The 14531-nt window shown below is 52.6% G+C and overlaps 1 protein-coding gene across 12 annotated transcripts in view; it reads right to left on the reverse strand.

The window, feature by feature from the left end:
• RAP1GAP2 (RAP1 GTPase activating protein 2) overlaps positions 1-14531 on the reverse strand; it is a 216526-nt gene that overhangs the window by 16770 nt on the left and 185225 nt on the right. For all 12 annotated transcript variants that reach the window (XR_015148073.1, XM_086359667.1, XM_086359665.1 and 9 more), the window contains 3 exons: positions 9375-9446; positions 8776-8862; positions 7278-7412 (listed from right to left, as the gene is read on the reverse strand). Coding sequence is in view for 11 of the 12 variants with exons in the window: in XM_086359667.1 (XP_086215793.1) it covers positions 7278-7412; positions 8776-8862; positions 9375-9446 (294 nt within the window). In the remaining variant the exon portion in view is untranslated. The remainder of the gene's footprint in view (positions 1-7277; positions 7413-8775; positions 8863-9374; positions 9447-14531) is intronic.

A 14531-nucleotide genomic window follows, 5' to 3' on the forward strand; every position in this document is an offset into this window, starting at 1 on the left:
ATACGCGTCAGCTGGGGGAACAGGACACGTTCCTTAAAAATAGGGTGACGCCAAAGACCCAGGGCCAGTGGGGGGCGCCCTCTGCGTTCAGTAGCTGTCCAGGGCCCCGGGGCCTCAGGTCCACATACAAACGTACATGCACGCACTGCCTTAGTTGCTCACACGTAGGTGCCTTTCCCCTCCACTGCCACGTCGCTTGTTGGTAGCAGAGCCACCATTGTCCAATGTCCCCTCTTCCTCCTTGAGACAAAGGACTAAATCATAACCCCCTCATCCCCCTGCCAGTAGAACATGAGGGAATGCCTTCTGGGGGCTTTGGGGAAAGGTTTCCTCAATGACCCCCAAAAGAAATGTGACATGTCTGCTTCTAAAACCACAGCAGCCACCTGGGGGCCAAGAGGCATCAAGCCTGAGGGACGAAGCTGACGAGCTGAGGATGCCAGAGGGGAAAGGAGAAGAAACCTGGATGACCATGAGCCACCTCAAGCCCTGTTTGAAGTGAGCTAATGGACTTTCCTTATTGTGTGAGCCAGTAGAACCTCAGCTTCAGAAAATTGACGTGGAAGGATGAACATATAGACACAGCTCCCATCCTCACGGGGTTCATTCCCACACTTGCACACGCATGTGTCAGCTTACACACTCCACGAGCCAACCTCCAGATGGTCTCATGTGGAAGAGCTAACCTCCTTCCCTCCCTTAAAGTATTGAGAGAAGAGCTTGGTCTGCAGCACGGTGGTCCCAAGAAATCAGCAGGAATGGTGCCCCCAACCCACACAGCAGACCCCCTGGGGGTGTCTCCTCAAGGTCAGGCTCTGCTGAGAACCACAACCTGCCTGCCTTTCCGTCCTGACAAGAGAAGCTGGTTCAGGAAGGAGCACTGTTTGCAAATAAGCATGAAACCTACCAACCTCCCATTCCTCATGCCACCTAGCCTCTCCCGTCTGAGCGAAAGACACCCCTTAAGGGATCTCATCTCTCTCCTCCTCTCTCCCTGTCTAGGCTCTAGAGTCACTGAGCAACAGTTTACTGCAACATGGTTAAAACAGCCACCACATTCTGTTCATTTCATCATGCGAAGATCATTAAGTCACGGACCTTATGGAGAACTGAAGGCAGGGAAAGCAGGGTACCATGCTAGGGAGTCCCCAGATAAATATCAACGATCCTTAAATGAATCAAGTGCTCCATCAATCTCAACATCGCTTCATTCCATGGGTGCCCTCAGGTGCCACCAACACTGGCCATCAGCAACGCCGTGTCAACTAGTCATTTATGTTCTGATGTGTTCCCTGCGGTCTCTTTCCAGAGAACATCTGACATGGGTAATAAGCCCTGTGTGATGGTATCTGGTCTACTGAGCTCCACATACATGATCTTATGGAATCCTGCCATTCCCAGATGCAGAGAGGACAGCACCAATAGAAAAGGTCCCTAGAGGTAAATGATGACCCAGGTCACACTGCAGGTAAGAGATGGAGCCAGGACCCAAACTCAGAACCTGGTCTCTAAACAGAAGGGCTCCAGGATCCCAAAAGTGGTTCAGATTCAACATATAATTCAACTGGTTGATGGACTGAAGGTGATCAGGAACCATGAAGCTTTAGCACCTCCCCTCCACCACCACCACACACACACACACAAAATCTCCAACAGTGATGTCAGGGAAGAAACTTCTTGAATGCCCCTGATGCCGCTGTTTGAGTCAACAAGACAAGAAAGATAGATAATGGACTGACAGGGAATTCCAGGGATGTGCAGGGCAGCCATCTGCTGCTCAAAGCAAACAGGAGGGGGTTTGCATCCTGGTTCTTCCCAGTACAGCATGTGAACCTCCCGGAGACAGTCCTCTGGCCCATAAACATGAGGATGACATGGGTGTGCTGGACACCTCGTGTGATACCTGCATGCTCGGGGTCAGCTCGGGGTCAGCCCTCCTCCTCCACCCTTAGGGACCAAAGGAGAGCAAGACAATGGCTCCCTCCAAACCCTAAAATAATGCTTGATTCGGACAAAATCACCCAGTGACATGGTCTAAAGTATTCCATCAGTTTCAACCTGCTATAGAGCTGGAAGCACCAGGCTTCTCAAGTTGGGCAGAAGGTAAAGGATGAAGATAAGAGCAGAGGGCAGTGCTGTAGAAAGAAGAAGGCAAGGGTGCAAAGGCGCATGAAACCTTTGCAGGAGCATCAGCCCTGCAGGGACCAACTCGACCTGTTCCCACTCACCCCAGTACATCCAGTGCACTGCCCCTCTGCTTCCCACAGACAAGCTCCTGCTTCCAAGGCTGCCTGTGCCAGCAGCGGACAGCATGACCTTTGGAAAGGTCTTCTGCACACTGATCTGAAATCTTAACATTTCCAGCCCTTGGAATCTCTGACTCGTCTATTCCCAATTCACACAACTATCCCTACCTGTCCTCACAGTCTGCTCTCCTACCAGCCAACCACCTCCGGTTGCATCGCCATCCCCAGTCACTAGGGTTTCCCAGGCCTCAGTTCACCTCCTGGCTTACCTTCAAATGAGTTCTCCTCTGGGAGAGTCAGAAAAGAGAGAGGGAGTCACTTTCTGGGTACCTGCTCATGTCACTTCATTTCAGCTGGGGAAGGGAGCTGAGTACCAGTTAGCATCATGGAGGAAGCACATCTCCTCCAGGTCAACCACAAACCTATCATGCTTACAGATGGGTTTTGTGGTGTTCCAGTTTAACAAACTCAAGACACAGTGCCCAGACATGAGCACTAATGGGGACATGCCTACTGATACCAGGCAAGCACCAGAGGTAGGGAAGGGCCTTGGAGAGAAAGGTGCTAATTGCTGGCCTGCTGGGATGGCTCCTAGTCAGGAAGTACTGAGGTCCATAATGGGTCTTTGGTCCCTCTAGCAGCCCAGTGGGATAAGGAAATATCCCTCTGCATCTCCACCTCGACAGACCAGAGCTCCAAGCCACAAGCTACAGGGCTGCCCTGCCTGTAGGGATTTCTACAGGGATTTCTGCAGCTCGGTGCTCCTCTCCTGCCACTAGGGGTCAGAGAAGACCAGTGCATCACCTACCACATACCCTCAGAGGTTGGGAAGTCACCTGACCACTCCCTGGTTGCTGTGGTCCCAGTTCCCCTGACACTGCGTGACCATCCCCTCCATGGTCCTTCATCCCCCTTCTTCATGATGAGGTCAGTGGAGGGTTAGCTAGCTAGCGGGCTAGCTCTGTGTTTCTTGCTTGGGGTATTAATTCCCTGATAGCTCAATTGGTAGGGGTATTAATTCCCTGATAGTTCAGTTGGTAAAGAATCTGCCTGCAATGCAGGAGACCCTAGTTTGATTCCTGGGTCAGGAAGATCCAGTAGGGAAGGGAAAGGCTACCCACTCCAGTATTCTGGCCTAGAGAATTCAGTCCATGGGGCTGCAAAGAGTCAGACACGACTGGGCGACTTTCACTTTCTTTCACATAGCATGTGGATACATCAAGTATCATCACTCTTCTCCTTTTATTGCGTGCATGCTTCGTCGCTCAGTCATCTCCGACTCTTTGCACCCCTTTGGGCTGTAGCCCGCCAGAACAAATAAAAACTTCATCAATAGGTGGCAGTGGTTCAGAATGGCATTCGAGAACAATAGTCGAGAGGTCACTGTTTTTCAGTAATGTACACTCCTTTTAAAGAAGTCTTCTTGCAAGCCTCCAAAAATATGTTCACGGACCTCCAACAACAGTGGTCCCTGGACTGTATCTGCAATATACCTACCTAGTCCATAGAAATATCTTTTAATGGTGAGTTTCAAGGTAAAAGTTTAGCCTCTATAATTAGAAATATGCACGTACAGATAGATGGATACTTATGCCTATATGCGTGCTAAGTCACTTCAGTCGTGTCTGACTCTTTGCGACCCCATGGAATGTAGCCCACCCGGTTCCTCTGTCCATGGGATTCTCCAGACAAGGCTAGTGGAGTGGGTTGCCATGCCCTCCTCCAGGGGATCTTCCCGACCCAGGGACTGAACCCACGTCTCTTATGTCTCTTGCATTGGCAGACGGGTTCTTTACTACCAGCGCCACCTGCGAAGCAGGTGAGATAGATACTCATCTAAAGCAAAAGTGCAAAATTTCAAAGGGTTTGTAAACAGGCAGATTCCTCAGAATATCTCTAAGCATCTCAGTTTGAAAAGCATGCCTTGATGCTCACAAACGAATGGTTCTGTTTCTCATGAGAGAAAAGCTTAAATGAGAGCCAAAGGGATTGAAGTAACAGGTGAAGAGCTATTCTAAGTAGTGTGCCGGGCAGCACAACCCAGGGCAGTGATGGGTCTGCCCTGGAGGTAGAAGAAGAACAATCACAGAGGCCAGAGGAGAGAGGGCTGAGATGGCTTTCAGTCCTGGGAATTCTCAGTTCTGTTTCCACGTGCCTATGAGATGAGAAATTTGACAGGAGAGAGATGAAACACGCAACTTTTCTTCCTGAGGTCATTTCCTGCACCGTTCCTATGGAAGATTCCACGGAGGTCTGAGTGAGGAGTTCCAAGGGAATGCCAGTGATTCTGACACCCAACACCACTCAAGTGGCCCCTAAAGAAATACCAAAACTAGAGACGGTTTCCTGAGCTGGGTCAGACCCAAGGCAAGGTCACAGGCACGGCCCAAACATCAGAACCCTCCCATCTACTGGGCTTCATGCCACTACACCTGGCCTGCCCCCAGCTTGGGAGGCATGCAGGCAACGATGGAAGGGACAGGGAGAAAGAACTTGAGTTCCCAGCAAGGTTTGCAAAAAAGAAGCTGATCATAACTGGCAGAGCTCTGAAGGCTTACTCGGTGTGACTGACCATGTGACTGACCATGACGGTGACCGTGACATGACTGTCCCCTTACCCGACAGTGCTACCTCAAAGACAGACAGGGAAGCAGAAAGCAGAAGCGAGTCTATCTTCAGCCTACAGTTGGAAGGATTTAGGGTTGAAAAGATGGATTCCCTGGATTACAGGATCAAAGACGAGCAATGATAAAGTCTTGAAGCATCTCTCTTGGAAAAGCCCTTTAATTGGACCCCCTGGAGTCAAAGATACTACTGCTTCCCCAGCTGGAGGCAAGAGCCTGAACAAATGGCCTCAGGCCACTCTCCCTTAGACCCACAACCTGTCTGTAGCTGCTGGGGCCATTTTATCCACTGTCCACAGCCTACACGCTTTTTCAGGTTATAGAAACATTTGAAATCTAAAAAACTAAGTATTAACTCCTCGATACAGAAAAAAACCTGCAAAACCAAAAGCAACAAAGGTTTCATTACATGTCTGCAATATACAGCATGATGTTAGCTAGCCAACTGCAGCTCGAGTCTTACATGAATTACATTGACTGTAGGACTCAGGAACAGCTTGATGTGCTTGCTGTGATGGGGGGTGGGGGGAGCCTACAAAGGTTTTCCCAATTACCTGGTATGGTCACCCCTCTCTTGGCTGGGCTAGCCAACCTGGCTTCCTCCTTCCTCCCCTTTCATCTCGTCTCTTATCCCTCATCCCCCTTTCTGCTTGATCTCCCAATTTCTATTTCACCCTGCCTGGCTCTGACCATCAGGACTGAAACAGATGCCCCAGGAATCTCCCGCCAGCCTCAGCAAGCAGCTTGGCTCCTACCCCCACCCCTGTGAGGAATCTCAGCAGCTGGCCCCAACTAGATCAGCAGAGCCCTGCCCTGCTCTCTGCAGTCCAGCCTGGCAGCCAGGGATGGACCCCAGGCTTGTCCAGGCCAGGCTAGCAGGGGTGGAGTCCTAACAGAGTCGGGAACCAGGAGGCAGTGTCATGTAGCTGTTAAGAACAAGAGCCTTTGGAATTTGGCAGACCCAGATTTAACTCCCGTGTCTGCTGGGTGACGGGACAAACTGCTTTGTCTCTTTGAGTCTTAGCTTCCTCACATGTAAAATCACACCCATCATTATTAAAACTGAGTGTGAATTATCAAACCAAGATTATCATGCCCATAATAACAGCCTTCCTCACAGGGCACAGAGGGCAGTCGGGAGGCTTTTGATGGGATCATGTGCATTAAGCTTTCACTTTCCATGAAAACAGTAATACCAGCTAACACTTCCACTGAGCACTTCTTGTATTCCAGGCCACATGCACTTTTCCAGGCATCATTTCAATGAGTTTTCCCACTGACTCCACGACAGAGGTCCTATTGATCATCCCTGTATTGTCGGTAAGGAATCCGCAGCTCAGAGACTTTAAAGACCATGCCCAGGATCACATAGGGCTGGGATTCTAATATGGGCAGGTCCAACCCAACCTCACACATACTGCCACCAAAATGGCAGCTTTATAAATCATTCTGCAATGGGCAATCCAGCAGAACACAGACCTAAAAACCAGAAAACCTGGGTTTGAAACAAGGCTCCACCTCTCCTGTAGGGGTAACATTTCGAGCAGCCCTTTGGCCTCACTCAGTCTATCCCCTGGTGTGTGAGTGAAAAATATTGATTTGGTCAAAAAATTCGTTCGGGTTTTCCCATAAGATGTTATGGAAAAATCCAAATGACCTTTTTGATCAATCCGATAATAAGACCCAAGTTCTGCCAACTGCACAAGCTGACAGCCAAGCTCAAATTGGAGGATGGGTGTAAACACTGGGTAGACCAACCAGCACTTGGCAAGCATGTGATGATTAACCTTTTATCCCAAGTGTCTGTCAAAGCCCGACTTGAACACTTCCAGAGACAGGAGGTTCACTACTTATTTTAGTAGCACTCTCCGGTTAGAAAAGTCTCCATTTTGCAAAGTCCACAAGGACTTGCCTGTAACTCCATCCCACCAGCCCTGGCCAGGTTCTCCACTGCCCTGCCAGTTGCGAACAACCCTTGCAGTCTCCCACACTGGCTGCCAGAGACCCCTAGGGCTTGTGTCCTTGCCTCTGCTATCCTGCCCTGGCGTCCCCGACCACAGAAAGAGGCAGATGGAAGCAGTAATGTTCTTATTTTGCACAGGCTCCTCTCCTGCTGCTAATGCTTCCCCTGTCTCTGCCTACCAGACCAGGCCAGGAGGAGATGATACAGATCAAAGAAAAGAGGTAGAAGATGGCCAGAGACACTGTTGGTGCTCTGACTGCTCACATTCCCCGATGCCCCTGCCCTCTGCAAACACCTGTGATGCCCCTGCTGCCCGCCCCCCTCTGGCTGGCACTTGGGCTCTGGGGTCAGGATCACGAGGACTTTGTCCTGCTGTCTTCCAGGGGTCCACCCCTACACACACCTCGTTGTCCTAGCAATAGCCAGCCACTCTTGTGTCTGTACCTTAAAAGACTCCAGGAATCCCCCATGGCCCCCATTCTCAAACTTGTCCTCTTCGGGGCCCAGTCCCAGCATGGCCTGAGTGTGGGCATGGAGTTCATCATGAAGGTTGTCCAGGAGGGCGGCCCTCGTCCGGTCCTGGAAGGGAAAAGGGGCGTTGTGAAGCTGGCACTGGTGGCAGAGGCCTGCCCTCTCCCTGGGGGGATCCAGACACCTGGCCCAAGGGCTGCTATTCTGATCAATTGCATCCGGGCGACGGTGTGGACCTACCTCCTGTCTGGGCTCCACACTCACAAATGCTGCAGCTAACTCAGGCCTTCTGCCCTCTACCCTCTGCCCCTTTTCCCTGGACCATCCTGCCCTCCCACGGCTCTGCCCTGATGACTCCCCACCCAGATCTCTTCCCCAGGTGCCACCTCCATGTACCCAACTACCCAGAGCTCTTCTCCATCCAAATGTTTATCCAGGGCCATGTATATAGCCTTCATTGTCAGGGGCAGGGCGGGGGGCGGCAGTGGAGGGAGGGCATTCACACAGATCAGAACAGACTCTTCCAGCAACCTAGCCTTTGTGAGCACCTCCAAATAGCAGGTCTAGATAGAACCCATCTCCAGTGGTGCCCATGTTAGCAAAGAGCCCGAGCCAAAGGCTCAAGAGCCACCTCACAAACCCACTTCCCCATACCCTTATAAACATCATGTCTTTCTGATTCTAACCATGTCCTAGGCCCAGTATAAGCAGCTGTCACTATGTCTTTTGGACTCCCATAATAGCTTCTAACTGGCCACCCTTCCTGCCCTCTTCCCTTTCAATCTCCCCTCTCTCCCACACCCTCCTGTATTTTATTAGGGCCCCATCACCTCTAGCTGGAAGTCTTTCTTGATCTGACCCCCTAGCTTTGCCAAAGGGGCCTCCCACCATTCCAGACTCCACATGAATGCTTAGGCCACATTCAATCCTCTAGAGTCATGCTCACAAAGTCATGCTCTGAATCTGCTTGGCCTTTGCTCATGCTCTCTGTTTCTCACGCCTGGCATAACCATTCTCATTCTTTCTTCCCGGCAAAAGATTTATCAGATACCCAGATTCAGCAGCTCAAGGGCCACTTCCTCCAAGAAGCCTTCCCTGAACACACCCTCCGTTCCCCAGATGCAGAAGCGGCCTCAGTACCGGCCTCCTTCACAGTCTAGTGCACTGTATCCTATCTGTGTCCCACCAGCCTACAAGCTCTTTAAGGGCAGAAACTCTGTCTCCAAGACCCCAGGACCCCAGGGAACAGAACAGAGTCCAACACACAGTAGGTGCTGATCAGAGAATGGCTGACTAGACCTAAAGTTTGGATGGAGTTCCCACAAGAAGAAAGAGCTCCATACCAGCACAAGGCTGAAGGCTTTGAGGGGCAAAGATGGTGCTTCCCCATCTTAAACAGCCCCCAAGAACAGACCCCCCAAGAAAAGGCTATCCGGGAGGGCAGGAGGAAGATCAGAAACCACGCTCTCACCTCCAGCTTCGCAAACTTGTCCGACTTGCAGCAAGCGTTCTCCGCGTTGGTGAGCTTGGTGAGCAGAAACTCCCTAAACTCCGGGCCCTGGAACAGACAAGACATCCCACCCTTATAGCTGTTGTTGCTCAAGGGGCTTCAGCCACAGGAAGTGGTAGGCGGAATAGAGGGTCTGGGAAGAGCCCCTCAAAGGTCTGACACTTCATCGTCTCTAGCCCAGCCCAAGCCCACCTGCTAAGATACCAGCGCAGAAACCAGCTTCCCCAGGGCTGGGAAACCAACCCTCACACCCCACAGTGGCATTTCCATGATGGCAAGCCATCTGTGCCCAGGGCTCCTGGGACTGGATCATGGCATAAAACCCTTCTTTTGGCAGAAAGGTAACCCCAGCGTCAAACAGCCTGACAAAAGACCCTGTGCGGGTCAGGCTGGCAGCACAAGGAGAGGTGGGGCGAGACCCCACACGAGGAGATTCCCCTGACCCTGCTGCAGGTGCTCCTGAAAGTTCCAGCCCAATTCGGCCCCCTGCACTCCCTGCCACTCAGGTGTGGAAACCTAGAGTCTCAGATATGAGAGGGGCAGAAAGGAGAATTTCTTACCTTCTGGAAAACAGGGGGGCTGGGCAGGGGTGGGCCGAAGGCAGGCACGTCTTCCCGGGCGGTGACTGAGACCTGAAACACAGAGGGGCGTGGTGTGGGCCAGGAGGGAGGAAACGCAGCTGAGGATGATGCGTGTTCAGAGCCCCGATCCAGGGGGATCTACTTCCCTTCTCCCTCCGCCCCTTCCGAGAACACAGTAAGATGCCTCCTGAGCCATCGCCGGCACACCGGAGTCACTGTTCCTAGAAGCGGGGCTGGACGGCATAGAGCCATCCACACGCATTCCTCTGCCTTCCTCTGCAACCTGAGGCTGGACGCCAGACACCTGGACAGGGTTGAGGAGCAGCCTGGAACCCTAATTCTAAGGCAGTAACAAGGGCCCAGGAGATGCTATCTCATTACCTCATTCGACTGGGATGCTAACCCTACAGAGAGGACACAGGGAGGATTATCAGCCCTGGATCCCTGATGAGGAACCAGGTGCCCAGAGCTGTGGAGCCAACCCTGCAAAGGCTCCAGAGATGAACAGAGAATCCAAAGCTTCCCAATCCTGCTCTGGGGCTCTCTCCCACAACACTGACTCCCAAACCTAGCCAGACTTCAAAATCCCTTCAAGTGTTTAAAAATAAACACCAATGGCATGGGCTCCACCCTGAGCCTACTGAATCAGCAGCTCTGGGGTGAAGCCAGGAGTCTGTAACTATTCGAACGCACCTAAGAGTTTCTGTGCTGTCGGTGGACTGGTGTTCAGGAGCCCTGGTCTCAGATACAAAGCATCGGTGAGACTAGGTGAGGCTTGAACTAACAGAGCACCAGAGCCCAGGCTGGGAGTCCTAATTCTAAGGCAGTAACAAGCGCCCAGGAGATGCTATCTCATTACCTCATTCGACTGGGATGCTACTCTACAGAGAGGACACAGAGAGGCTGGGAATGAGGGGTCGGGGGACACCAAGGTGCTCTGCATGGGGGTGCCCCAGGCTCTGGGTAGGGTGTGCACCTCCGGCCCGCCTGCTGAGCAGGAACTTGGTGAGAGGGGGCACCGAGGTGTTCTGGGGTCTCCCAGGCCTGGGACAGGCCCCACGCCTGCACCTCTCCTCCACCTCTGCACGGAGGTGCCCTGGTTTCACCTCCAGAGAGGCTGCAGGCCTCTCTGGAGACTCTGCCCTCTCCCATCCCCTGGCGGCTGCTAACGTGAGCCCAGTGCTGGTCCGCCGCCAGCCTCCCAGGCCTGTGAAGTAGGGCAGATGCAGAGAGTCTGCCAGGCGGGGTGAGCAGGCAGCTCGGAGCCCGGCCAAGCAAAGGTCCTGCCAGGGTCTGGAGGGGCGGGAGCCAGAGAGGGCCGGTCGATATGACTTTCTCTCCCCAAGCGCAGGGCTGTCCTCGCGGCTGCCGCCACTCCCACCCCCCACCCCTGCAGTGCCCCGAGTCAGGAAATGGTGTGTGTTTGACTGACGTGATTTCTGGCTGGTTCCAGCCGCCGAACTGTTCCCCCTCCACCACCCACCGTGCAGCCATGGCACAAGTCAAGAATTCCACCCGTGGAGCCAAAACTGGGGGGAGGGGAGGGGAAGGCCACTGAGGGGCTACTGATGCAGATGAGGCCAGAGGCCAGGCTATGCTCTCCCTTCTTCCCATCCCGTGCCCGCTCCTTCTCAGGCGTGCATTAGAGCAGTCTGTGCTGACTGGGGAAGACACACTCTTAAATCCACCCCAGTCGCCCAGCCAGACAAGCCCACGGAAAGGAGAGAGGAGCCTTCCTTTGACGGCCATTCTCGACCCCACATGCTCCATCTCCTGACCCTTTTCCAGCCAAACGTCCGAGCCTCTGTTGTTCCCTCTTCCTGGGGACGGTTGAGTTGAAAGCAGAAGCTGCCTAAACACAACCTCACCTTCCTGTTTTCTAAATCCAGCCAAGGCCTCCCTGCAGGGGTGGGGGCAGGGCTCAGGAGGAGAGAGGCAGCAGGTGACTCTGGGGAGAGACTCTTCAGGACTAGAAAGCGGAAGGACGCGTGGGCCTGTGGGTAACGAGGATGCGCCAGGGAGGCGGGGAGCCTCCAGGGACTTCAGGCTTACTAAGATCCTGTCTGTCCAAGCGTGGCCTGGAAGCCTTAGGGGACCACAAGGTTGCCCAAGCAACAGACCAGTAGTGAAGGGAAGCAGGTACACAGATAGCAGCCCACCCCTGTGGTCTGCTTCACACAAGATTCCTGATGCTTTTGCCGAACTTGAAGAGTCTGGAAGGGGAGGGACTCCTAATGATGGTTCAGCTGGAGTTTCAAGTTAGCAGGTTAAGGATGAAATTCACATGTGAAACACACTCCAATGTGATGTTTCATGTTTCTGGGACTCACACCCCAGGTCGTGAGTCCACGTTCCCACGTGCCCTGACAGCTCTGGGATGAAGACCACAGTCAGACAGGAACAGGACTCCAGCTCCACTGTCTCCACGCTTGGTGGCTTCAGGCTTTATGAGACACAAGCTCTCAGCTTCAATCTGCCTGCCTGTGAAACAGGGCTAATGGAAGCCTTCCTGGCTTGGGAGAACTCAAGAAGACTGCTTTCGGGGGCCGAGCACAGTGTCCGGCAAGATCAGATGCCCAGGAAGGGGTAACCATTTTCACTCGAAGCTTTTAATATTTTCCATGCTGTCTAATAAAGGACACCTAAAATACTACAGAGTTCCCCCAAACCACTTCTTAATCCACACACACGCCCGTCTTTCTCAACTCCCCCTACTTCCCCTGCTCAGCGTATCAGAACTACTCCAACTTCTTCATTTCACACAGAAGGCAACAGAGACCCAGAGAGGGAAGGAACGACCCCAGGTCACACAGCAGTCAGAGGCAGGGCCAGGACCAAACCCCGGATTTCAGAGCTTCTCAGTGTGGGGACCTTTCCTGCCTATTTCCACCTCTGTCCTTCACCCCTTCCTCTTGCCGGTTGTTTGTTCTCCCCAGGGGGGCCCTGGGGCACTGCTCAGCCCCCAGGGAAATCTCAGCCTCCTTTACCATAGCCCCTAGGCCCGCAGGGGTGACACTTGGACCCCCTGAAGGATCTAACCATGTCCTCAGTTTGCCCATCACTGGAGTGCTGCTGGGGGTGTGGATAGACAAAGCTTTGGGGAACACAGTGGAAGGCTAATCCTCCTGCCTGCCCCGCCCCCTCCCCGGACCCAGCCCCCAGCTCACAGGTCTTGCCTTCTGGCTTCAGTTCTGTCTGGCAGGTGGAGCCTGAGGTCCCACATTCCATGTGCAGCCCCCCTGTCCTTATGAGCTCTGGTTCTCACCCTCTCCCTGAGGACAGTGCATTTCCTGGGACCAGAGACTGTGGCTGGGGAGACTTGGTTTATAAAGACTTCCAGCATCACCACTGGAGGTGGGGCGGTACTTCCCTGGATCTCTGATTTTTTTTCTGTCTTCTATTTTCCCATTCTGCTAAAGCTCTTGGAAACTGAAGAGCCAGTTAGCTGAACCCCATTTCCTATCAGGAACTATAAGCAGATACAAAACATCTACAAGAGGCCTCATTCGGCCAGTAGACGAGCCATATGTATATATAATGACTGATTGGCAGGGCCTGGGAGCCCTCCTCTTCCACATCTCTGAGGCGCCTTCTCGGCCTCCACTGGCTATTAGAGGACCCAGGTGGCTGTCTGAGCATCCCGATGGTTGAACTGCACTCACGGCCTCTTCTGTACCTTCCCTGAAACTATTTTTTATGTCACTTCCAAGTGACAGGGCAGGCACTGAATGAGAACACTTACTTCCACTGAGAAATTAATCAAGCCACTGTTTGAAGTGACTGCCCATGTCAGTCAAAGCCCTCAAGGAAACACCCAAACCATGGTTTCTCCAACTTTTCAGCTAAAACTGCTCAACACCAGAAGAGGATTGAACGTGGGCATGTAAAGGAATCAGCTCTTCTCAACAAGAGAGAGTTAGGGGGGCTGGGCTTTGTTTTATTCTGAAGCCTCCGATTTGGCTTTAAAGCTGATGTGAATTTTGTACTTAATACACTTGGGTTTGTACTAGTATAAAAATTATATAACATGATTATATAACAGCATTTTTCTTTCCCAAAATATTCAGGCAAAATTGATACTGTGTAAAGATGGCTAGGAGGTGCTATGGCCTCAGGAACCCCAGAGACCAGCACTGGCCTCAGCTACTATAGAGAAAACAGAGACCTCCCTGATGGCACAGTGGATAAGAATCCACCTGCCAAGCAGGGGAGACGGGTGCGATCCTCGGTCTGGGAAGATTCCACATGTTGCGGAACAACCAAGCCCACGCACCACGACTTTTGAGCCTGTGCTGTGGAGTCCACAGGCCACAGCTACTGAGCCTGTGTGCCACGGCTGCTGAAGCCCTCCCGCCCTACAGGCCGCGCTCCACAGCAAGAGAAGCCACTGCAGTGAGAAGCCCGAACATCGCAGCGGAGAGTCGCCCCTGCTCGCCGCAACTAGAGAAAGCAGGAGGTCATCAGCAAAGACCCGGTGCAACCAAAAATAAATATAAACACATGCACAGGAAACATTTCAGGCCTACGGTTTCCTTTTCCCAGGCTCCTTTTCCCTCTCCCTTACAGTAAGGGAGAGCATGGAGCTCTCTGAGAATTTGAGCTGTGGCCCCTCTCCCCAGAAAACACAAAGAAGCATGTGAACTCGACATTTTGTCCTTATTTACAAGGAGTTCAAAGACTGTCAAACATCCACGTTTTAACTCTGCCCCAGTCTATCTCCCTAGGATCCCAGGCATCCCAACACCACTGTGATATAGAGAAACTGTTACCCAGGGAGTTGGACTCATTCCGCACAGAGAGGCGAAGGGGAGGGTTAGCGACACAGCCATCAGGAGAGGGTAAGGTGAGGGCAGCTGAGGCTCAGCTACATCCCCAAGGATTCTGAGCCAATGCGTCAGAAGGCTTAGACCCAGATGCTCACAACCAGCTGTGAGTCTTCAACTTGAGATCATTTGCCCAGAATGGCTAAATCAGAGGACCCACCCAGGGGCCAGGGTCTACCAGGCCCCCTGCTCTCCACCCTTCTCACCATGAACATCTCTCCTTTTTCTTTCTTCCCTTCATTTGTTACCACCCTCCTTCCGCTCCCCTTTCCTGACAGTCCTCTCCCCCTTTTCTCTTTCACTCTTCTCTGGC

The sequence above is a fragment of the Bos grunniens genome, chromosome 19 (genome assembly GCF_055505025.1).
Source record: "Bos grunniens cultivar Pamir isolate PY7600 chromosome 19, Bosgru_T2T1.0, whole genome shotgun sequence".
Lineage (NCBI taxonomy): Eukaryota > Metazoa > Chordata > Mammalia > Artiodactyla > Bovidae > Bos > Bos grunniens.